The sequence below is a fragment of the Sesamum indicum genome, linkage group LG10, assembly GCF_000512975.1.
Source record: "Sesamum indicum cultivar Zhongzhi No. 13 linkage group LG10, S_indicum_v1.0, whole genome shotgun sequence".
In the NCBI taxonomy this organism is placed as follows: domain Eukaryota; kingdom Viridiplantae; phylum Streptophyta; class Magnoliopsida; order Lamiales; family Pedaliaceae; genus Sesamum; species Sesamum indicum.
In genome coordinates this window covers 1,209,052-1,234,070 of record NC_026154.1, presented here as the reverse complement: position 1 = coordinate 1,234,070, position 25,019 = coordinate 1,209,052, and the positions used below count along the sequence as shown (strand labels likewise).

The window sequence follows — 25,019 nt, the reverse complement described above, 5'->3', positions numbered from 1 at the left end:
TTATTTAAAATTTCAAACAAAATGATTCTTAAAAAGGTAATCTTTCGGTAATTTTTCGTCGAAGTTAGCTTCAAACCAATTATCAAATGATGAGACAGACAACAACTACGAAGCTTCATCATCCATTTTCAAAGAACCTTCTTTGTTCGAAAAACTGAGCTCTCCGCCTGCGCAGTATCGTGTCGTCGGGGGGAGGTGAACTGACCGTTTTCCACCTGCCAAAAGGCACCAATTTCTCTTCTCGGAAATCCCTATTAATTTTGCTGAACCACGAGCTGAAATCCGCGTTGCAGCAAGGGCACTTCCGCTTGAAATCGCTCCACCTGCGAATGCATCCGATGCAGTAAGCGTGCATGCAGGGATTGATCACAGCCGCCGATCGGACTTCGATTCGGCTCAAGCAAATCGGGCACCGTTTTCCGACCACTGATTCAGCTATTCGGTTCATTGAGGGGGAGAGAGAGAGAGCAGGCGGTGGCTATATTTCCGGGTCGGATCTGACCTGCGATTGAGCCGCTCAAGTAGCATAAAAACTTAGCAACTTGACCCCGAAATTTTCTCCTAACTAATATTTTGCCTCATAAGATTGAGAGTGAACTACCATCCATCATCAGCCGCGTATATTATGAATATTAATTAAAATCTTTTAAAAATAAAATTATTTAAATATTCATTGATATTTATGATAAATTAATTAAACAATAATTTAAAGTAAAATAAAGACCATTTGCTGAAAAATATAAAAGAAAAAACCAATAAGAGACGCCAAAAATAGAACCTTAATTAAAAAATTGAGACGAATAAATTAAATAAATATGATGTCAGTGGAAAGATGAGAGAAAGAAAAAATGGTATTATCTTTTCAAAATTAATTAATTTTTCCAATATATTGAAAAAGAAAAAAATATAATTTAACCCCCTGTAATATTATAAATATACAAATTACCTCCTATGAAAAATAAATTAGCAATTTAACTCATTGTATTTTTTAAAGTTAAGCAATTTACCTCCGTAAACAGGACAATAAATTGCTTCATTTTAAAAAATACAAGAGATAAATTGCTATTTTTTTCATATAAAGTGATTTGTTCATTTGTAATATCACATGAGATAAATTGTATTGAACCATATTAAAAAATATACTATTTTTATTTAATTATATATAGTATGAACTACAATGAAATCACCATTATATAAAAATAAAATATATACATATAATTTTTGAATTTACAAATTTCTCATTCAAAAACTAACCAGCATTTGAATCACACTTGATTGGGTGACTTGTGTAGTTTCTAGCATTTTAGGGGGTTCGTCATCATTTTCCTTTAGTTTAGGATTACAAATCATATTTTCAAAAGAGTTGGGGCAAAGAATGAATTTTCTAAGAATATCGGGGGTCCTTCACGCAATTAAACCCTTCTCAGAACTGCGATTTCAAAAAGAAGAGCGCTTCACTTCACCACTATCAAAACTTCACGCATACACACTACACACAGTACTCCAACTGCTCGATGGATGTACCGAAAGACCAATTCTCCACTCTTCTCGACCACGGCCTATACTCTTCTGCTCAAATCCTGGTGCAGTTCTCGTTAATTGTTGAATTGGCCCCTTTCTTGAGCTAACAATCTCGCTAATTAGACTGTTCTCTTAGTTTTTTGCTCAAGTATTAGCTCTTTGTGGGAAGATAATATGAATTGTTTGTTAAATTAGGGCTGCTTTGCTGTTTCATCGACCTCGATAAATCCTGAGACTAGTCCTCATCTTAAAGCAGAAAGCTTGGTTCGTATTCTATACCATTTTCGTTAGTTTTTTCTGTTTAATCCTTTTGAACTTCCACTGAATTTGTTTTGGTAATGATTCTCTGGTGACAGGTGCTGTATGGTGATTCGCTATTTCGAGAAAAAGAGTATCGAAGAGCAATTGTAAGATTGTACACACTTACATTGGGCGTGCCATTGTGCTGTGCGTAATAGAAGCGAATTTGTGGTGTTGATGCTCTGAATTCTGATATTCGGGTTTTCTAATCCATTTTATAGTACTTTCCTAATATCTCCACATTCTGGAGACTTAATGCAAATTTAAGATGACATGCCCCTGTTCTCTGTAATGGATAAGCTTGATAGTGCGTTTGGATCTGTAGCAATGTGTCCCTGAATGGAAATTGATACAAATTTACAAATCCGAAGATGTATCCTCATTTGAAGCCATAAAATTGGGGTCATGCGCTTGTTGTACACTGCACATTAAATGCCTGTACTAGTCAGTTGTGCAATCATGCATGATACTGAAACCTTGGACATGAAATTGAGTTTGCACATTTTGCTCCCTTGTTTATTAAATTGTTCGAATTCATGATAGAGATGGGGATGCTGATTAGGTTATATTATGTTTATCGATATTTTTCCTTCTTTAAGTTTGTCTCATTTTTGTACAGCAAATATATAAGCAAGCATTGCAATACCACAAAATTCTACCAAAACAAAGTGCAGCAACACCCCCGACAACTAGGAGCTCATTATCAGCATCGAATAGGTCGTCTTCTCCAAATTCTTTTAACACTTCAGCAATAAATGAAAATGAGGTAACACGACTCGTAGTTTACATTTTTGGATGTTTCAATTTGCTCAACTTAGATGGCAATTTGCTTTCTTTGTAAATGCAATACAGGTGAAATTCAAGATTGCGACATGCCACAGCTCTATTGGTGAGAACAGAGCTGCTCTTGCTGAGGTTTGTACTTGTAGCTATTCTTTTGTTTCTTACAAGTTAGTCTTCGGATAATCTATTTTTCCTTGTATTGATATTATATTATATAATTGTCATTGGCTGCAGTCTCTGCTATAATTTTTTGGACTATTGTGCAACTCTAGGCAAAAAGATGAATTATCTATGCTGGCAAAAGCTTTGATATCATGTTATTTTTGTTTGACAGATGGAGGGAATTCCGAGCAAATCAAGGAATCTAGAGATGAATCTTATGATGGCAAAGCTTTACCGCAATTCTAGGCATACACGAGCTGCAGTTGGATGTTATAAGGAATGCTTAAGGTCTGCCACCTCAGTATTCAGTGACAATTTTCTATAATCTGCAGGCAGTTAGACATGTTTCTACTTTTCTGACATATGGAGAAATAAAAAATAGTGATGACCTGGAAGAATTCTAAAGCAGTGTTTTGCTAGTAACTTGCTTTGTCTCAATGCTTAAAGAATTCTTTCTTGCAGAGACGAGCCAATTCTACTCAACCAACAAATTTCTTACGATACAATAGATAGTTTTCATTTGTCCTTTGCAAATTGATGCTTCTTTTGCTTCCCATAGATTTTTCTCTGTTCATGTGCGTACCCTGAACTTCATTTTTATCTTTTTTATCCTTTTTTTATAATTATATTATCTCTCTTTTCCCTCTCTGTGGGTGTGCTCAGAATATCTGTGACTGAGCTTGTCTATTTTCTGCCTTCATAAAACTATTGGAGCAATGTCTGACAAATACCATACAGGAATTCGCCCTACATAATTGAGGCTATTATAGCTTTGGCTGAATTGGGTGTCTCCACTAAGGACATTTTGTCATTGTTTCCTCAGGTACGATTGATAAACTTTGATTTTGTATATGTCTTTTATGTTTTCGTACTGTTTCTATTTTCAAAGATTGGACAGCTTCCAGTTTTAGTAGGAATCTGGTGGTTACTAAACATTTCATGCTGTGATGTCTCCAACAACTTTTTCCAGCTTCGAGTAAATCTTTTCTTAAGTATACTGATCAGAAGATGGCCAGCTCAGGAGAGGACTTAGTTATAGTTCTTTGCTCTGTGATGATTATCTCATGTTTTGCTAGTATGGAGTGTAATTTAAACTTTTTGTGTTTCCTTTGTTATACCTTTAAAGGGGAATAAGTGTAGCAGTGGCCAAATAAGGTTGGGTACAGCCAATAGATTGCCTTCATAGGTAGTTTCCCTGTTAAGGTGCAGTGCTCATGAAGCATAAAGCTAATGCATTTAATTACTCTAGAATCCATTTACTTACCTTAGAGCAGGAATTATCTGAATTTCACAAAGATATTCTTTTAGACAATATCAACTAGCAGTTCTCTGAACTGGTCCACCGACTTCTAGTTTTATTTGAAAACTTATATTGAGTTCCTTATGTAAGTGGCTATATTATGTAAAATGCAATATGGTTTATAAGTTCTTCTTGATAAACATATTCCCAACAGTTCAAAGTCCACTGTTTTTTTCTTGGTACTTTCGACAATGCTCTTTGTTTAATACCAAATTCTAAGTTGTTTACTCTTGAATGTTATTTGCTATCATCTCAGACTCCAAACAGAAGTGGAAGACCTCCATTTGATCATTTTGATTCAAGTCGCTGGTTGCAGGTATTAAGTTATTTTGACAGCTAACATTAGTTTTAATACTTTGGATGTGCATTTATTATGTCTTAATCTGTTTAATTATCAAGATATACTTGGCACATTAAACAGAAGTCCAATTCATATTATTGCCTCCTTTCGATCTATCTAGATTGGAGATACCATTTCCTGATAAGAGCAGCTTGTCCTCAGATTTGGTTCTTAAACATTTTCTTTCAAACATGGTTGTTGTTTTGCATTTCATTGATTATTTCCTAATGGATTTTTCTTGGAACTCTATAATCATATCATCTCTTCTTGCAACACAGCGTTATGTTGAAGCTCAATGTTGCATTGCTTCGAATGATTACAAAGGTCAGGCTATGGCTACAGATTTCCTTCCCATGAACTTCCTTTCCTACTTTTTCTCTTCCTTTTTTTATTTGAGTTTTCTTTTAGCAGGTGGTCTGGAACTGTTCTCCGAACTTCTACAACGATTTCCTAACAACATCCACATATTACTTGAAATGGCTAAGGTTTGTATAACTACATAAGGATGATTCCTAACATTTTTTAAGTGCATGATTCCATGCTTGTAAGTTCCTCATGTTCACTGCTTATAGATGTGTATTTAGTTCCTTGTGGAATGATTCTGCAGATTGTCTTTCTAGCAATCTCTGATACATAACTGATTTATCAGAACCTTGTAAATTAAATGCTGTACGACAACTGAGTTCATCGGTGAAGGTTCTCTCACCACCTAACAAGATAAAGTAAAGAAAGTATGCTGGTGAACACATTTACGGATGTAGTCAATAAATAACTGTTGAGTTTAAGCAAGGCTAAGTAATATCTGTCTATTAATTGACAAAAGTAATAGTTAAGGAAAACAGTTCTCTATCCAGATAATCAAGGAGAATTCTTGCTGGGATCATATTTATTGAACAAAACTTGTGTGGAAAAGACTTTCCAATCTAGATAATCATGGAGAATTCTTTCTAACGTGGGATCTTATTTATTGAAAGAATCTTGTGAAATATACTGAATTATGGCTCTTAATCTCTAAGAGAGGACAAAAGGGGAAAAACTAATCCTTTTTCAGACAGTTTTTTGTTTCAGCTTCAACTGGTTTTACCATTTTCTAATTATGGCAGTCATATAGCATGCCATTTTTATCCCTAATGCTATGTTAATTGCTTTTCTGAAGGTAAAAGCTATCATTGGAAAAAATGATGAAGCCATTCTAGATTTTGAAAAGGTAAGCATTCATTTGTATTCATGTTATAAATTGTCATTGACATAAACAGTAAATATGGGAAATAATTTCTGCAGGTCCGGTCCGTTGATCCATATGTGGTTACATATATGGATGAGTATGCAATGCTTCTTAAGCTCAAGTCTGATCATTCCAAGTTAAATAAGTTAGTTCATGATCTGTTGAACATTGATCCTACAAAGCCTGAAGTTTTCGTGGCCTTATCTGTTCTGTGGGAAAAGAAAGATGAGCGAGGAGCTTTATCTTATGCTGAGAAGGTTAGAATTCTTGTCTTTTAGTTGACTAGAGTGCTGATGCAAATGCTTCATAATCATTATTCAGTAACTATTAACAGAGCATCCGCATTGATGAGAGGCATGTAGCTGGTTACATAATGAAGGTATGGTATCTGTTCTGGATTAAACTGAGATGCCTTGTCTTTCTTTCTTGCTCAACTTTTCATACTAGAAATTCAAGGATTTATTTATGCTGATACATTGTTTGATTTCCGATGTTCTAGTTCCTGGGATTTTTATACCTTGCATTTCTCATGATATCTAGGGGAATCTTTTCTTGTCGATGAATCGGCCAGAAGCAGCAGTTATCGCCTACAGGGGAGCTCAAGAATTGAGGCCTGATCTTCGTTCATATCAAGGCATGATAAGAAACTCTTACAGACATGATACATACACATGTTTTTGGCTTAATTAATAAATCTCAAGTGTTATATTTGAATGAATTTATCATGCAACTATTACAGGTCATAGCATGAATGAAACTTCAACTATATTGCAGGTCTAGTTCGGTCTTATTTGGCCCTCTCAAAGATAAAAGAAGCTTTGTATGCCGCGAGAGAGGCAATGAAAGCGATGCCCCAATCTGCGAAGGCTCTAAAATTAGTTGGGGATGTACATGCTAGTAGCACCAGTGGCAGAGAAAAGGTATATATGGTTGTTGGCTTCTAAATAAAAAAGTTTAACATTCCCATTAAGCTCATATTGTGGGTAAGTAACTTGCTAGGTCAAGTAACTCACCTGTAATTTGGTTTGTTTTCTTTTTGGGATTGAAATGTAACTTAAAACAAATTTAGTCATGAATTTTCTTTGAAACGTTTGGTGGACTTCTGTCTAAGAAACACATCATAGAGCGCCCGCATTTCTTTATTCACATATGCATATTGAAAAGTGGTATCCTAATTGAATTTAGTGATAAAACGGATACCTTACTGCAGGCAAAGAAGTTTTATGAATCAGCCCTCAGGCTGGAACCTGGTTTCCTAGGAGCTGCATTGGCTTTGGCTGAGCTCCATGTTATGGAAGGCCGAAATGGAGATGCAGTCTCCCTCCTGGAGCGATATTTGAAAGATTGGGCAGATGACTCCTTGCATGTTAAGCTTGCTCAAGTGTTTGCGGCTACAAACATGCTGCAAGATGCCCTTTCACATTATCAGGCAGCACTGAGGTAATCCCTCAGCTTTTCCCTTTTCTCTTGGTTCTTCTCTTCTTTTTTGGGGGTCGGGGAACCGCAACACCAACAGTATGTGGCACAATATTTTGCTACCTGAAACTTGAAAATAAAGTAAAAGATGGAAAATAGATCTGCCAGCTTGTTCTAACGACCTATACATGTCTGCATTTCAGGATGAACCCCCAAAATGAAGCTGCCAAAAAAGGACTAGAGCGCTTGGAGAAACAAATGAAGGTTCGTATTGTCTGCTGAACGTTGTCCTTGCATAAATACAAGTAAACAGCATTGTAGTTTCTGCTCGTTGAGGAAAAGCCTGCATTATGTCTCTAGTTGCATGTTATACATAGTTGTTTGACAAGTCCATACCTAATCTTGCTTTTCAGGGAGTTGATCCTGATGCCCCCGAAGAAGATGAGGATAATGAGGTTGATGATGGCGATGGAGATCAGGAAGAGGCTGAACTATTATGATAAACAGGTCAATGGATTGATAAATTTGTTTGATTTGTTGCGTCCTGACCATGAACGTGGTGGTGCACAAAATTACTCGACAGGGAGTGCACATTAACTAGTTCTTATCAGACAAAGAAAATTGTGTAATATCATTATTAAATGTATACCATTGTTCATGCTACTACCTCCCCCTTTCCTATTGGCATCAAAATTTAAAGTTTAATCTTTACTACAGAGTGAAGGTAATGAATAATGATACTGAAAAGTTAGTTTAAACCATCAAGATTCTAAGTTGAGCAATTGAAAACTAAGGTTTGTATAATTATGAGTTTCCAAAAGATCCAAGATTATACCTCTAATATACAACTTAAGCAACCCGTAATCCAAATTACTAAAGAAAAGGAAAATTTAAGTGATAATATACTCTGAAGCCTCTGCTGATGGCTCATAGTCATGCTAACATTGTTGCGGAATATTAGCAAATCCAAGTAAAAAACTGTGTCAAAGGTAATAATTAGGAGCTGCCCCAAGATTATATACAACCTCCAAAATACAGACACTGCCTACATGTCGCAACCGCTACCATGTCCCTAAATAGGCAGGACGACAAGCACAAATGACAGAAGATACATGCATACATACAGGCTTGCCATGGCAAATTTGATACTTCTACATACTAAACATGGAAAGGTTTCCGCGGTGTTGGTGCACGAGTCTCCAACGTCTGCAATCTTTGTTTGAGATGGAAAACTTCAACCTGCAAAGTCATGCAATTCCAAATTAAAAGTGTAGGAGAAGAACAAAAATTTCCTTTTCAGGGATTTGCATTACAACTAATTGAGATCCATGGATGATGCTACTGTTGTGCCCATTGGTATAGACAAACAATTAAATATTGTGCTAATAACTCATTAGCCAATCTTCTTCAGATATAGTTGATCGGTGTTTTCCTTTTGCTTGAGTCCTTGGAAGATGCATATACCTGTAGCTGGAATGCCCTTGCCCGCTCTCCAGCAAGAACTCCTCTAGTTGAATGGAGTTCCTGCAAAAGATAGCAGTCAGCCAGGGAACTATTCATGATAAACTTGAAAGAGAACTTAGTATACAATTATGCTATACAGAGGAGTTGAGCATAATACCTTTTGGGTATCATCCAGAACAGCCTTCAGGAAAGCGACATCATGCTCAAGTCTTACATTGTCAGAGTGGACAATATTCGAGAGGCTGTTAGCCTCTTCCTGAGCCAACTCAACACTGGCTAGCTTCTCTTTAAGCAATTCTATTTCCCTCATTGCTTCTCCCAATTTTCTCTCCATGTCCTGTCTGCTTTTGATAGCTAATGACAGATTTTTTTCTGCTGCTTCGCGAGCAGCTAATGCAGCTGCCAATTGTCCTTCCAGAATGCCATTCTTTCTTAAGAGGCTTGCTAATTTGGCTTCATATATCTGATAGACACCTGATGGAGCTGATATTCTTGATTTACCATCGGTTTCTTGAAAGACAAGATCTTCACTTTCTAATGACAAGCTTCCACTTCCATGTTTATCAAGGTTCAAGTTATCAGATTCAGAGACTAAAGATGTTTCTTCTGTGATTCTATCTCCACTATAGCTCACACCAATGCCAGAATCAAGCGGCTTCGTGTTTTGCTCCATCATCTGAAAAATGATATCATGAATCTGATTTAAACTTGTCCAAGGTGGATTGTATGCAAACGAATTTCATGTTGTGACAGTCGTACCATGTTGAAGTTTCAGAAAATCAACACAAATCTTTGAATTGCTATAGAACAAATCACTGATTCATACTACTATGCGGTAATAAAATGACAAGGTAAACATTGTCTATGGAAAAAAAACTAGGATACACGTCATTCTGCAAGCAGAAATATATGAAATTTAAGCCAGACCAACCAACTCATTACTAGATTTCAGTTACCAAGACCTATAAGTAATAAGAGACTAGCGTGAGTCGACACACATCTGACAACTACTTGAGACATTAAGTAGATCATGGTCTAACCCAAGTCTTAATAGGAAAAAAATGCCTCACAAGGATAAATGAAAATCATAAGGTCATTGCTGCCAACCCTATCATAGTAAATAGAAATTTAACTGAGACATCACAAGAAGACAGTTGTTGCTTTACCCGTGATAAGTTTGTATCTTCGGAGCTCTTTGTTGTGGTCGCATCAGCATTCTCCTCCTCATTATAAAATTGTTTGCGGAGGGACACATTACCAGGAGCAGAATGTGGGTCAACAAGTAAAGACTCTGACAATGATTTTCTACCAGATCCATGTTGTTCAATTGCAGATGCTAAATTGAGTCTTGAGACAGAATCAAGATGACCACTCAGAGAAGCATTGTCTGGTTGGGCAGACAATCCTATGGATGAGCCATTCTCGGACAGCAAGGTTCCAGCAACTTTACTCAGAGTTGATCTTCGAACTATCGATGATTCAACTTTTTCCATGATGAGTACCTCGACCTGCAAAAAAGCACAATATGAATCAAAACCTGTAAACAGCTAACTCAAGAAAAAAGGAACAATATATTTGACCTTCAGCACCTGGTTAGATGGATCTTTCTTGGTACCACCAAATGCAACAAGAAAATCCCTTTCCTTATGCTGCACTAGAACTAGGCTAAAACCCTGCAGTGCAAAGAAGAGTCAACGAATCTCATTCTGGAATGGTTCTCCGCTTGATAGGTTCCATTTCAAAAACCAGTGGCCTTAAGAATTATGCTTCTCTAAATAATCAAAGCATTATAACATTGACGACTTCCAATCACATGCCAGGTGTGTGCAACCTACACTTAGACTTTAACAATAAGAAACATCTATGAGAGCATAGTAGAAACATCAGGTCAAACCTTGTTGGTGGTGATGGAAGATGGAGGTGATGAAACAGCGATAGACCATTCAAACTTCAGTACATCAAATATCAAGGTCTCTGCAGGTCCTGTAAAAGGGATAAATTGGAAGTTTGGCCGGGAGGACAGTTAGCTGGATTATAAAATTCTTGATTCATACTGAAAATTGAGGAACCGACATGGACAACTATTGCGGTAGAAAAAGACCTTGAATTGGTCCTTAGCTTGATACAAGCAAATAGATAATACTACCAGAATTTCAAGATAGCACTGCTAGTGGAACAACAAACCAAGAAGGTGGCAATAAATAATATAGCAAACAGTGAGTTGTTAGCTGGTAGAACATACGTTTTTTCTTGCTACCACCACCAGTAATGTACCATTTTGTTCCACAAAGGGCTCCACAACAACCAGCTCTAGGCGATGGATGAAAACCTCGGGTTTTAATTCTTGACCACACCATCTGAAGGAAACATTATGCATGAGTGCATAGGCGACTATCTTGATACTCTGATCATTGCAATAGTTGAACCCAACAAACTTAAATAAAGTCACATAGAGCAGAGTGTTTACAAACCGCCTCAAAATCAAGAGAGTACAAGTCATTCAGAGTCCTAGACTTCGATGAGCCACCAAAAATGAAAAGCATTTTGTCATTATAAAGAGCAGCGATGTGGTTTGATCTTGCAGATGGTCTTGGTCCCCTGCACGTGGGAACACTTGTTGATGTATGTGGATAAAGGAAGAACTTTTCAAGAATATGTGGAATCAGGAAAAGTATGAAGCAGAGACAGATATTTTGCACGGTCCATTCAGGAAATAATTGCTGACCACTGATAGAAGAAAGCTTAAGAATATTTATAGTGGTTCCGAGATCAGCTTACGTGCAATGAAGAGGAAGCCAGGTTAGAGATTTCAAATCAAACATATGCAGATCATTCAGTTTCCTCCTTTTTGTATCTTCACCCCCAAAAAGGATTAGAACAGAGTTCGCTCTGACAACTGTATGACCACTACGAGCGACCTGCAATTTGTATTAGCTTCAGTAGTAGCATGTATTTCTATAATTTCCTTCAACTAACCAATTTATATCTAAAGTTTAATTGAATGAACTCAACAGGAAATGCAAATTGGTGAACAATTAACTGAATGTTATGAGAACAGAAATTTTTTTTTGCATGTGATCCGAATATTATAATTACATATATATTAATTTTCCTTCATATTCCTTTTTTAAAACCAAAACAAAACAACCAATCCCATTGGGTAAAATGCTCCTGCTGAGACGAAAGAGGAATGATACTCATTACATAGTAAACATTTAAGAGAAGAAGATGCATAGCAAACAGGTCATACACATATTTATCTTCTAAAAGAAATTAACATTATGCATTATGCAATGCCCTTCATTGGTTTGCAGGAACCATTCAACTGAAATTTGTACATCAACCAGGATATAATGCAGGCAGAACTTTTACATATTGAGGTTAGTTAAAAAATATGACCCCATGCCTCAAAAATGGGAGGCAGACTTATAACTGTTGAAACTCTTCACTATGAAGGAATTTTACCGGAATGTCTCCCTTAGCTTCAATTGGAGACCAACATTCTGCTTCCATGTCAAATGCCCAGACTACATGAAAAAAGACGATGAAATGCATTAGGGGTGCTAGATGTGTTAAAATAAGAGATCACAGAAGCATTTATCACAGATGCAGACAAGAAGGACAACCTGAAACCCTGTCACTCACAGGTTCAGTTTTCCCTCCAATAAGAAGCACCTTCTTCCCCCAAGGGACCTAAAAAATCATAGAAATGTATCAGTGGGACTAGCAAGAAAGATTAGGCTGCAGCCATATACCACGGATATCACAACATAAGAAGGCTACATCCAGGAAAACAGCCAAATATAGGTCAAGAAAGGAGTTAGAATGATTAAGGCAGCAGACATATCGTTAAGGGTTTGTTTGATTGGGGTGAGAAGTGGTTATATAACAAAAGTGGAACTAAAAATGGATGTATAAGAAAAGGTTTGGTGTTTGGTTAGGGAGTTGGAGAGGAAGTAAAACTGAATGTATATGAAATCTCTCCGAAGTCCAATTTCGTTGTGGTCCAAAATTGGGCGAAAAAAGGTAAGTATAGGCCAAAAAGACAAAAAAAAATACATATTTATTTTTATTTATACCATTACCCATACATATAATTTCCTCAAGTTCTTTTTTCCTTCCGCTGATAATACCAGTAATAATTTTTGAGAAAAAATAACCCTACTACATTGCTGTCTTGCCGATCATTGGTAGTAATTCTTTATTTTATTTAAACTGAATAATGTAGAATGAATACGCAATACTCATTTTGATAAATATTTTTATTAATAAAAAAGATTTGGTTCCTGTTTGATGAATATATTTTTAAACTTTTTATATATTTTAGTATAATATTAATTTGTTTATTTCATAATATAAAATAAAAGAGGAAAGAATTAATCAATAAAATTACAAAAATTAATCTTTTCTTCTCAATCTATTTTTCGAGTACCAAATAAGGGATGTATTTGAGATTTATTCCCTTCCAATCATAACAAACAATTTGATGGAAAACTATCCCCTCCCCTTTCACTTTCCTTTCTCTTGAACTAAATGAACCCTAAGTCACCCAACCAGGAAATCTTGTGTTCATGCATGGGATGTAGCGGAATTACAATCTTAGTGCTCATCATAATTCCTTCTCCAAGGGGTTTCTCAAAAACTAGTACATGAACAAGGTTACTTAGCTTCTGATGGATTTAAGATGAGCTGAAGTTTTTCTGCCCATAAACATAATCAGGCAACGCAAGAAGAAATATAAAATGTTTAACAAGTTATGAAGTTAGTAATCAGTTTATCTACTATAGTCATACGTACTTAACTCAAAACAGCAAAGTCATACATAACTAAATGTACTCAAATTCACAAGATAAACAAGAATAAGTTACAGATCACATAACTGTATGAATTGCAGCTTATGCTGCAACCAGAAATCTAGCAAATATAAATTGCAATGCTGCTAGGATATGTTGTTATACCAAAACGTGACCTTTACATGCTGGAATTTTCAGCGGAAGACTGGTTGGTGAAAGGTAAAGCTTTGATGAAGCCATAGTCCAGGAAAACCTATCAAAACTTAATACCTGGAATAGTACCAAGAAATTAGAGAATATTCTAGTTCAACATACTACAAGGTTATGGTGCGAAAATATACAGTAAAAATGAAGCAATTGAAAAACATATTTAAGTGTCGATCCCTCAACATATTAACATGACTAATATGAGGAAGACAAGCAAATGTGCTTAAAGTAAAATGCTATGACAAGGGGGAAAAAATGAAAAGAGCAAGAAAGGGGAAAAATGATTATAACATTGCAAATTTTGTCAAATACAGAGGAGTGGGGGGCTGAGTTGATCATTGTGATACCTGGACATCCTCCAGCAACCCATTTGCAGATTCACCACCAACTACGACCATCTTGTTCCCTACAACAGCCGCTGCATGCTATTTGTGGTATATTCTAAGTTTCCAAATGGTGCAGCTTTGAATTTCAATTTTACATTTGAAGGTAGGATAAATATCTTACATTGAAGCGGGGAGTAGGTTTTTCTCCACTGATTGAAAGCACCATCCAATTTTCAGAGCTGCCTGAAGTGCAATTGTTAAGCTCTGGTGCATTAGATGAAGATTGGCAATTGAGTTCATCAGCTTCACTACTTGCTGCTGCAACACCTTCCCCCTGACAAGATAGAAGACCTTAATGAGAATGGAATTTTGACAGGACATTAATGGAATTAAATTGAGTTCTTACATTTGAATTGCTAAATCGTTTAGGGTGCCTTATCGGACTTCTAGTTCCCTGAGCAGAGTCTGAGAGTTGAACTCTTAATCTGGTAATAAATTATGAAAAACGGTGTAAAAGATGTGTTATCTCTCTTTGATATATAAATCTTGTGAAACCAAAGGACGTTGTAAATAATAACTATACCAACTATGGAACCTTGGTAAAGAGTCATAAAAATTATTGTAACATGCTACAATTTTAACTCAGATTTGATTAACGTAACCAAAGATTTCAAAAGGCTTGCCATCAGAAGCATGCGCAATTATTCTAGAAGGTTGCTCGATGAGCTTACCATCTTGCTGAGTTCACACAACTTCACTGAGAACAACTAGATGGAAAACTATTCCCTGATGTTCCAATATAAGCAAGAAAGATCTTCAAATCCTATGAGGAGATATGCTAAACAGGAGTGAAGTCCTAATTAGCAACTTTAAATGTGGTTTTTGAGTTAAAGCAAGAACTTTCTTTCTTTATCCATTCCATTCATTCTTCTTATCTGAATTATTTAGGTGATGATGGGATCTCAGCCTTGCCTATAATGAGGCACTGGTGATATGAATTTTGATATATGTCATCTGCATCTCTAGCAAAGATAAGCAGTAATTCTGATTCCTTCCCATTCAGCAGCATTTTAGGAAGGGAGGAGGCCTGTCATTGCACAACAATGCCTCACTATTGTCATTTCAACTCGGACTTAAATATGGTAAGTATACCTTTCAAGTTAACTCCACATTCTCAATTTGCAAACCAATCAAGCATCATAACAAGACAAACCTGTCAAAATGCACTTCTTACTGTGCATATTATTGGGCATTTTCCAATATTCTGATAAACAACATAAACACACAAAAATAGGGCCTGGCATATTTTCATTCACAAAAAGGAAAGGATCCAGAGTAAGACAACAAATATCCAGAAAATATGAGCCATTCTCTTGATTACTGAAGATTAATACAACAAAGAAGGTCAACAGCTACCTAATCGTCAAAATATACATATCCATTCCAAAAATCAGACCCAATAAATACCATCAAAAGGCATCCAACAACTAAGAATATTCCGCCACCCCCAACCACCTAAATCGGAAACTGAAAAACTACACACACCACACAAAAGCTTACATCGCAAAGAAATGGCAGGCACATTACCTTCCAAGCTTCATCCTTCTTCTCGAAAACCCAAACATATTTCCGAAATGCCAAAACTTCGCAGCCGAAACAGTAACGATCAAACCTTCATAAAAACCAGAATAGTTCAATACTTGTAAAATAACTGAAACAAACATTCATCCGGCATCCCGAACTAGTTAAGTATATAAATAAATACAACAATGTGCATCTATTATATACACACACACCCCTCAGCAAACGAGAAAAAATCCGAATAGAGCTAGGGCTTAAGCTTAACCACCCTGAAAGCTCCAACTTTGGGGTCTCTATCCTATTATCATAGTTCACATGCGCATTACGGCGTCGTATGACGACTGTATAGATACGGAAACTGTAACTATCGGTAATGGTATCTGATACTTGCAGTAATTACTTGTGAATGAAAGAGAGACAGCGGGAGTGCGCAGGTTAGGGTGCTGTCTGTTTGTGTGACGTGTTCCGCATGAGTTTTACGTAAGAGTGTTGATTGAGGGGGTAAAAGATAAAATGCGCGGGGGGGCGGTGTGGGGACTGGTGAGCTGGGACTTGGTCACGTGCGGTTTCCTTCTGTACAGTGATAGAGTAATCCAAATCAAACAGTATCAGCTACTACAATCGCAAGCAAAGATAGTAAAATTGTAAAAAGCCGGAGGGAAGATACAGGAGAGAGAGAGATGACCGTTGTCTGATAAACTAAGTCTGAAGTGAGAGAGTCAGAGGTCCCGAGGGTGCATTTATTGCGAGGGAAAATTGGTGGGCCCATATGTGGGCCCATTAACTCCTTGGAAATTGTGATTGGGCTGATTTCAGAATCTATTTTGGTTCTGCGCACGTGTCAACAGAAACCACAGGACAAAACCCAAATCGGACATTGGGCTGGGCCCTCGGGATAATGACTGGAGACTGGCCCAACTTGTGATCTGAATTGGGCTACAATGAGTAATTTTTATTAGGCCTTATGGACAATAGCCCAACTTCATAAAATCTTAACCGCCCATCCATTTGATAATCAACAGTCTCAAAGCGGGTATTTAGGTCGGTAAAATTAGGGTTGACCCAACCCAGAATGAAAATACACGGACCGGTATCTTATCCTTTTAGAAGGGTTATTTATATGTGTACTTCATGTTCTTACTCTATTTTACGTACCTGTAGGGGGACAAGATTTCGAAGATGTAATTATTAACATGCTCCTTCATTGAAGCTCCAGAAAATAAAACCGAGTTGCTCAATTTTCATTTAAATTAAGGGACGGACCTTCTTGTCGTGGACTCACAAACTAGAGGGTTTTTTATTTCTTTCCGAAATGCAAATAATGGAAGTATAATAGGTTTTACTTGGGTAGATTGAAATGAACTGTGTATAAATTGGGAGACTCAATGGGGCATTTTTAATTAGCCTTTGTGACGAGGGTAATTACATCAGCAAGGTCAAAAAGATCAAATTGTCCCTATCTTTTTAAGGAATTTGCAGCAAGGACAAGATCCGCTTATGGATACGTCAACTGATCAATCTACTTTGGCAGCCATTGGATCATCTGACATTCGGACGTGGCATCATATAAATACTAGCATTTATGAACATTTATGACAAGTGCATTTAATACGTTTTTAATCTCACCAGCTCTCCTTAGATCACAATCGACCCCATCTTTTCTAACTTAAGCATCGGGAAGGCTTAAACTGGGGGCCACCCAACAAGTCTAATGTGTATTCTGTTCTCAGGATCGGAGCTCAAAGAAGGGTTTACCGACCCGATCCCAGAGTACCAAGATCCAGCCACCCGACCCCGATTGTGTGACCTGCATCACTTTGCATGAAGGTATTTCAGCATGCAACTTTGCTCATGCATGCAGAATATGTTGATGAGATCATATTCTCTTGTAGATAAATGCCCTTTCTACAATAGATGCTTTAATTTACAGCCAACCATTATTTTCGCACATTATTTCAAACTCATGGGTTCAAATCCCATTAGACGTGTAAATGTTTATTTCATTTTATATGAATTCATAAATTTATTTCATTGTATTTAGTTATATATCAATTGGGTCAAATATTGATACATTAATTGAAGGTATACACAAGAATTAAAGATGTAGGAGTAGTGGTATCCATATTATTTAAACTCAAAAAGTCAAAACATACATGAGCTGCAACTTCACTAAAAAAGGATGCAGTACACAATATTATTTAGTTATTAGTAGCTAGTATTGTTAGGAAAACTTGGAGCACATAGGCTCATTTACCTCTCCTTATACCTCTACTCACTATTCCGACTTTTAGTACGATCACACATAATAAAAACACATTGTCATTCATATTTGACGCACGCACGTACTGTAATATCAGACCCATAAGGCCCCAGCCCTTTTGAGCATGGGCTTTAGGGCCCTCTTGAGGTGGAGACTCATGATCTCGTCTGCTCCGCCCACAAACTCACCACCAATGAACACCGCTGGCACGGGCGGGTTGCATCCGTGTCTAGAGATGGCTTGCTCGATCTCTCGGCCTCTAGGGATCTCGTCGAGCTCGTAAATTGTGGGGTTGACACCAAAATCATAAAAGAGGGACTTGATTGTGTGGCTCATGCAGCATTGGGTCTTGCTAAAGATCACAAGGGGTTTTTCGGACACCATTTTGCTTACTCTCTCCATTGTTGATGACCAAATTGGATACTCGAAAAAGGGTTTCAAGAATGGCCGTAGGTTTGTTTGATGGTTGTTAGGAATTCGGATTTGATGTGAGGAAATTAGGGAGTGCATGGAAGCATTTATATAGTAAAAAAAGGGGTGGGGTGGGGTTGGGTGGGAAGGGGGGTACTATAGGAATATTTCTGGTGTGTGTATGTTTCTTTTTTCTTTAAAAGAAAATAGACAACATTGAATTGGAGGGGTTAAGAATGTCATGTTGAGATTTAGATTTTTTTTTTCAATATATGTTTATCATTAGTTGGAGAGTGATTGATGTAGCCTACAGCACCAGAAAAGAAAAAAAGCAGCATGCAATGACGAATCTCTGCATACAGAGAAATCTAGACATGTCCTTTGTACGGCTCATTGTCTTTCTATGATGATGATGATGATTAAATCAAGATAGGTTTTAAGGATTAGAATATATGTCTTATATATGACCACTCTTTATTAATATTCGTTAAAACAATTAAGTCAATTTAAGTGGAGATTTTAATGCATGCATGCATGTGATCATGTCTTAAGAATCTTTGTAATGTTTTTGATCAGTCGGTTTCATGCGATACTATAAATCATCAATCAACTCTAGTATACAAACGTGATTTGATATCATAATATTGAAAAAGAAAAACAAAACAATATTGTAAGCTTGACACGTGTTACAATTTGATTCTTTTGACGTGTATTTTTTTATTTTATTTTTTAAAAAAATAATTTTTGGTCGGTATTATTTTGATTAATTAAGAATTATAAATCTTTTTTAATTTTGGATGAATATTATGAGAGTGGGATATATATAGATATATATGTTAGGCGGATGGAGTGGTCCATAAAATTAACTTTATAGGGTTCTGGTGAGTTGGAGAAGGAATTGAAGTTGGATTTATCCAATTGGGACCTCTTTCTTTTTCTTCCCTTCTTAAAAACGTACAAGATTCGATTTGTGTAAAGCAGCAACAGACAATGGGGATAGAATTTATCCAATTAACTAATTATGAATAAAATCTAATTGCATGTCCGCAATCCTTTGATGATAACGATTTAACGATTGCGCGTAAGCAGTAGTTAATCAAAGAGTATAATGTTGGAAAATAAAAGTATATATATATATATATATATATGAGTATTTATTTTTCTTTTTTTTTTAAATAATTTTGAAATATTGTAACACACGCACACACGGACAAGAAATGTTGTCATAAAATTGAGATGAAGACAGTAAGAAATATACATTGTAGACAGAAGGAGAAAACATGCATATGTATGATGGAGAAGTCCAGGACCAGAACGTACATTATCCTCTTTTGCGTGCCTTTTGCTTCGCATATTTATGTTGCATGTGACCTCATTGGTTTTTGGCATTTTCCTACTCTAATCAGTTCCTCTCCCTACCAACGTGTGTTTCCCAACAGAATTGTAAAACTCATGTTAACTATGCCAAAGGTTGTGAATAATGACATATTACCATAATGTAATAAAGTTTCAGTACTACATTCATATGTGTTGTATTGAAAAATCGAAATAAAGTTTGCTAGAGTGATTTCGGGTGATTGCTACGTACTTTGAATGAGAAGGATCCGCCTCAATTATTCAAAATATGATCCCACGACAAAAAGATTATCTGAACATTATAAATATTTTTCAAAAAGATTGTAAGACGAACTTCATAAGATAATGCCGACATCAATATGAATGAACCCATAATGTCATAATGGATAATTTAAGTATGAGATTAACTAAGACTCCAAACATACATTAGTTGTAGTAATTTTCTTGTGGAGGAAAAAGGTAAAGAGCTTTTCTTTGGAGAAATCTCGACAGTAGAAAAGTTGGCTTCGACTTTACGAGCTTTTCGTCACCCTATTGCAGGAATCCTGATCATTCATATTGCCTCTCCACTCAAAAGCCGTATATATGAATGAGCAATTATTCTCCAGGGTACGTACGAGCACGATATAATATTCCGAACATCAGTTATAACTTTTGACACAACAACTCACAACACGCAGATGTTCGATTCTGTTCTAAACCGATCGAATGGATAAATGAAAGAAAGACGGAAGCAAGAGTCCATGCATTGCTGACCCTACAATACCCCAAAGGACAACAGCGTCGCAAGGTAGTATTGTTATCCTACTTATCAACATGATCCTATATCGAATTTTCACACTGCACAAACACACACAGTACCACGTGGTGGTGTGTGGATGGAAGCGGATGCCAATTCATGAACAAAGAATGTCAACGTACAAACCTGGACGAGGACGGTTCTCAACATCGCCTGAAAGTTCTAAAACAATCATAATTATTCATGTAATGAAATTTAAGATCAGTCCTATGAAATGGTCGTAAAATTGGTTTTAGGACATCTGAAAAGTTTCTCGTTACCAGAGTTGCGATGATTAGGTTTATGTCGGAAGAAAAATAATAAAAGCAAAATTAGCAAGTGGACATATATATATATATATATGAGACAATCTGCTTTATTTATGCTAGTTGGAAAATCTGAAATAGATGGGTGCAGATTTATGTATGTCCTGATGATGGATATCTTGTTCTTGTTCTTGATTTGTGTGATTATTCTGCGGAAATCTTGATGAAGATTTTCTGAATTATATGATTCTCAAATTCAGATCATACTTTCCGCCTTGGCATCGTACCCCAAGCATGGCCTTTGCTGTCCTTAGGGTATCTAATCATGCTTCCCTTTGTGATAGTCATTCTCCACGGTAATCTAATTATTAATAATCAAAATTCTTATTCAAATTAAATTTGATCGAATCCAGTCGATCAATCATAAAATCATAAAGTGGATGTGTAATAATTATTTATTTTTCATGAATTATAGATTAATATATCTCATGATAAATATATTAAATTTATTATGTACTTGGTTTAAATTTGATCACTAGGCTAGAACAAGGGTTGAAATTATATACTGAGTACATTACAATAGTGAGATATATTGGGAAATACAACTTGTACTGAACACGGATTTAAAAGTCCTTCAACGATCGGATCAGTATGATATTATAATTAAAAAAAATGAGAAAAAAATATAATTTTTGTCCCATAACTTAACCATTTTTTTGCAATTTTGGTCTCATTGTCATTAAGTCATAAAAACTTGCAATTTTAGTCCCAAACGCAAATTTCGTTAAAAATCACATGCTCCATTAAATAAATGGCCATTGATTTAACGAAGGGAGCATGTAATTTGCATGTGCACTGTTATATATTTTACGAAACTCATTGTTGGGGTTAAAATTATAAATTTTTGTGATTTATGACACTAAATTTTGAAGCGCTAAAATAATGGAATTAAAGTAGTAAATAAAGTAAGTTGTGGGATGTAAATCGCAATTTTTTCAGAAAATAGACTTTAAACCAAAATAGGACACATCAACACGTATTATTTTCTTAATTAAGATGGATACTTTCAACACTAATTACGTAATGTCAATATCCGACAACGACTATATTATTATTCCATACATCAAAAGCGACCAATTATCAGAATGGATTTGATCGAACAATCTTTTCTAAAGCTTTGCATGAACGAAGCGGCGCATACTGCACGTGATCAAACTCAAACATATGACATCATCAGTTTCTCTTCTAGATGATCGATCGCTCCTAAAATTATAAGTCGTGCAACTGAAGTTTCCACAAAATTCTAATTCATTTCGAATTTAATCATACTTGAACTAATTATATGATAAATATAATATATTTATTGTGTGATTGATGCAAAATTCAAGAAAAATGATCAATTTTACACTTGTTGTGCGATTGATTTGGTCTTACAAAACCTGATTTTGGAATGAACTTCCCGTGCGGTAAGCATTATATCCAAACATGGTCTGCACATATATATATATATATATATATCTTATATGGGATTCAGCTTTTAATCATCAGGCTTTCAAGATTAATTTTACAGAGACGTTTTGAGGGTGACAAAAAGATTTTCTCACAAACTCATTTTAACAATAAAGGTCAAAATTAGGCAAACTTAATTAGGGTAATTACTTATCAAGTATGTGGAACTCTTTTGCAGTTATTATAATTACCTTAACAAGTTTTTAATTTAAATTTTTATGTGTTCCGAGAACTAATTATATATTTAATTATTATTAGCCATCATAGAATCGAACATTATCATATTAAAGTCTTATAAAGCTAGTGAATTTAAGTCCTGAATTAAGTGGTCCAAGAAAAGAAAAGGAAGTAACATTCATAGTAAAAGTGTTGATGATACATTAATCAGCCAAAAACATGTATATATAGTCCTCTGCAGCTTCACTAAACACATTATTTAGATCGAAAATTAGTGATACACACATATATATATATATAGTAGTTAGGAAAAGTAACTAGAGCACGAAGTTCCTTAGACTCTCTATCTCTCCCTCTCTATCTCTACCAACTATTCCGACGACTCTCTCGTTGTAAAACATACAAGTACGTACGCATCGTGCAAAAAAAATTGCACAGTTATTAACTCGTACGTATTTGACACACAGCTCTATTGTTACTTTACACCCAGAGGGCTCCGGCCCTCTTGAGCATGGGCTTTAAGGATCTCTTGAGGTGGAGGCTCATGATCTCATTAGCCCCTCCCACAAACTCGCCACCGATGAACACGGCGGGCACGGTAGGGTTGCAGCCAAGCCTCGACAGCGCCTGCTCGATTTCCCGTCCCCTTGAGATCTCATCGAGCTCGTACACAGTTGGATTGACACCAAAATCGCAGAAGAGGGACCTAATGGTGTGGCTCATGCAGCATTGTGTCTTGCTAAAGATCACCACAGGCTTCTCAGACACCATTTTGCTTACTCTATCCATTTGATATTGCAATAACAGGAAAAGGCTGCGGCGTTTTTCTCTCTAAGTGTGGATTGATGAGTAGTAGGAGGAGGAGGAGGAGTTGAGGTTTGTTGTGAGGAAAATGGGGAGTGTTTGGCGATATTTATATAGAAATCTTTGGGGGTAGGGTCGATCCAAGCCACTAATTGGTTCTCTTTTAAACATAGGATTGGAGGGATTAAGGACGTCTTAATCCAGATTAGATGTGTGTTTAAGGATTAAATGGTGGGCGGGGGGGGGGGGTGAGGTTTTATGATTAGTTTGAGAGTGATTGATGTGGAGCAGCACTGCCACTGAATGAAAAAAGGTGCATAACATTTCACGATAACGAATCTCTGCATATATACGGAAAAAATTGAGACGTGTCCTTGGTACGGCTACGCCTCTTCCCATTCTATGACGATTTTATCATAATTTATTACAATATGTACCTTAGATAGATATGTCATGTCTTTTTCCACTATTTATTGTCGTCACTATTTTTCAAGACAAATATCAATATTCTTTAAATAGAATCTCCAAGTATTTATTTAAATTTCATTCGATTTTTCTTGTTTATTTCTTGGGTGGTATGAATTAATTAATATATAGTTGGTGATTAATTAGTGAATTATGTAGAATTTGATGGTTTTAAGTGAACTAATTAGTGGTCCAATTAAGTTTGTGGTGTAGCTTTCAATAGGCATCTGATGAGTTGGAGAAGGAAGTTGGATTTATCCAATTGGGACCCTTTTTTATTTTTATTTTTATTTTTTCTTTTTGTTCATAAAAACAAAAGAATTGATTCCCGTAAAGGTACAGGCAATGGGGATAGAATTTTTCTGACGAAATTGATAGCATGACATCGCCCACCTCATCACTCACATATAACCAAATTTTCTCGGGAAATAATTGATTAATTAAGAACAAAATAATTATAAGAAATACGTATCTGTATATGAATTTTAGTTTCAATTTCAGTATGTTTTATGTATATATATGTAAATATTAATTTAATTGATTATTAGTTGATACTTGATCGATGCGATGTATTGTAATTCTGAATGACTTCAAAAATTATCTGTTAATGGGAAAGAGGTCATGAACTCATTCCAAATGTATACATGTAATTTATATTAATTGCAAACGAGAAGTTTAAATAGTTTATAAGTCCTAAAACCTTTTTTTTTAAAAAAAAAAACATATTTTTAGAATAAAATTTTGAGATTCACATATATTATGTATTTGTCCGTTTCTTAAAAAAATAAAAAGCAAAAAGAAAAGAAATAAGAATAGCGTAGAGGAGAAAAAAATGCATATGTAAGATGAGGTCCCCGACCACAACGTTATCTTGTTTGCTTTTCAATTTTTGTGTGACATCATATATATATATATATATATATATATGTTCATTTGATGAGAACATGAGCGAACTCAATGCTTTGCCATGTGTCCAGCTCTTATTGTTTGAGGTAGCTAGGTCCAAATCTTACATCACCCATCATATTAGTTATAATTAAGTGTGAATTTTGTGTTGGAAATTTTATGATATTGGCTATATATATATGTTGGAATTAAATTAATTCATGATTATGCTGCTAACAATTAATAATATTATAAATGAGTATATATATATATATATATATATATCATGGAGTTTACCACGCACCGTGATACGTCTGTCTGATTCCCTACTTCTGCCCATCAAATTAATATTTATTTCGGAAATTTTTGAAAAAAAAAGAAGAAGAAAAAGGGTGCTTCTGCACAAATCTCAACAGTATTTTATTCGGAATGGTCATTTTCATCTTTTCAAGCGCCTCGTCACCGGTTTGGAATCTTGTAATTTGGTTATGCATTTTGGTTCATTGCTCCAAAAAGTGTGTAGATGTTCGTTATCTAGTGTGTGATGTGTGTGTAAAACTCTGTATATTTTGGTGCAACTTTTTGATCAAATTCTTGGAGTCAAAGGTTAAAGCAGAAGCAGTGCCCATAACTGGCCTTAAAATGTCCCAAAGGGTCAGTTTGTGGGGTTGGGGTTCCTCCCCCCCCACC

The 25,019-nt window shown here is 35.8% G+C and overlaps 5 protein-coding genes across 9 annotated transcripts in view; 1 reads left to right on the top strand and 4 right to left on the bottom strand.

Moving 5' to 3' along the window:
• The window catches only part of LOC105171487 (E3 ubiquitin-protein ligase Topors), a 3,475-nt gene extending 2,891 nt beyond the window's left edge, over nucleotides 1-584 (bottom strand). Inside the window, exon 1 of one of the 2 annotated variants that reach the window (XM_011092624.2) lies at nucleotides 138-584. In XM_011092624.2, the coding sequence (XP_011090926.1) occupies nucleotides 138-448 (311 nt within the window). In that variant the 5' untranslated portion in view covers nucleotides 449-584. The remainder of the gene's footprint in view (nucleotides 1-137) is intronic. The other variant, XM_020697036.1, reaches the window with a different exon arrangement.
• LOC105171486 (anaphase-promoting complex subunit 7) lies at nucleotides 1,515-7,713 on the top strand. Its single transcript, XM_011092622.2, has 18 exons — nucleotides 1,515-1,583; nucleotides 1,717-1,785; nucleotides 1,878-1,928; nucleotides 2,441-2,587; nucleotides 2,674-2,736; nucleotides 2,939-3,054; nucleotides 3,505-3,589; nucleotides 4,323-4,382; nucleotides 4,685-4,730; nucleotides 4,818-4,891; nucleotides 5,563-5,613; nucleotides 5,688-5,888; nucleotides 5,966-6,010; nucleotides 6,172-6,265; nucleotides 6,406-6,551; nucleotides 6,842-7,071; nucleotides 7,251-7,311; nucleotides 7,461-7,713. The coding sequence occupies exons 1-18, from the start codon at nucleotides 1,515-1,517 to the stop codon at nucleotides 7,545-7,547; spliced, it is 1,695 nt and encodes a 564-aa protein (XP_011090924.1). The 3' UTR covers nucleotides 7,548-7,713.
• On the bottom strand, nucleotides 7,995-16,072 carry LOC105171485 (acyl-CoA-binding domain-containing protein 4). Of its 4 annotated transcripts, none has more exons than XM_011092621.2 (17): nucleotides 15,819-16,072; nucleotides 15,425-15,509; nucleotides 14,244-14,322; nucleotides 14,019-14,171; nucleotides 13,859-13,936; nucleotides 13,470-13,574; nucleotides 12,138-12,204; nucleotides 11,977-12,038; nucleotides 11,290-11,429; nucleotides 10,983-11,109; nucleotides 10,754-10,868; nucleotides 10,406-10,494; nucleotides 10,101-10,184; nucleotides 9,678-10,019; nucleotides 8,669-9,187; nucleotides 8,512-8,571; nucleotides 7,995-8,286 (listed from the first exon to the last, which is right to left on the bottom strand). In XM_011092621.2, exons 2-17 carry the CDS (start codon nucleotides 15,460-15,462, stop codon nucleotides 8,206-8,208), a joined length of 2,139 nt encoding a protein of 712 aa, XP_011090923.1. In that variant the 5' UTR covers nucleotides 15,463-15,509; nucleotides 15,819-16,072; the 3' UTR covers nucleotides 7,995-8,205. The 4 variants fall into 4 exon arrangements, with proteins under 4 accessions (XP_011090923.1, XP_011090922.1, XP_011090921.1 ...); XM_011092620.2 differs by lacking the exon at nucleotides 15,819-16,072 and adding an exon at nucleotides 15,687-15,805; XM_011092619.2 differs by lacking the exon at nucleotides 15,819-16,072 and adding an exon at nucleotides 15,634-15,802.
• On the bottom strand, nucleotides 17,520-18,153 carry LOC105171483 (monothiol glutaredoxin-S5-like). Its single transcript, XM_011092618.2, has one exon. The coding sequence runs from the start codon at nucleotides 18,078-18,080 to the stop codon at nucleotides 17,772-17,774; it is 309 nt and encodes a 102-aa protein (XP_011090920.1). The 5' UTR covers nucleotides 18,081-18,153; the 3' UTR covers nucleotides 17,520-17,771.
• Nucleotides 22,328-23,086, bottom strand: LOC105171482 (monothiol glutaredoxin-S4). Its single transcript, XM_011092617.2, has one exon. The coding sequence runs from the start codon at nucleotides 22,962-22,964 to the stop codon at nucleotides 22,656-22,658; it is 309 nt and encodes a 102-aa protein (XP_011090919.1). The 5' UTR covers nucleotides 22,965-23,086; the 3' UTR covers nucleotides 22,328-22,655.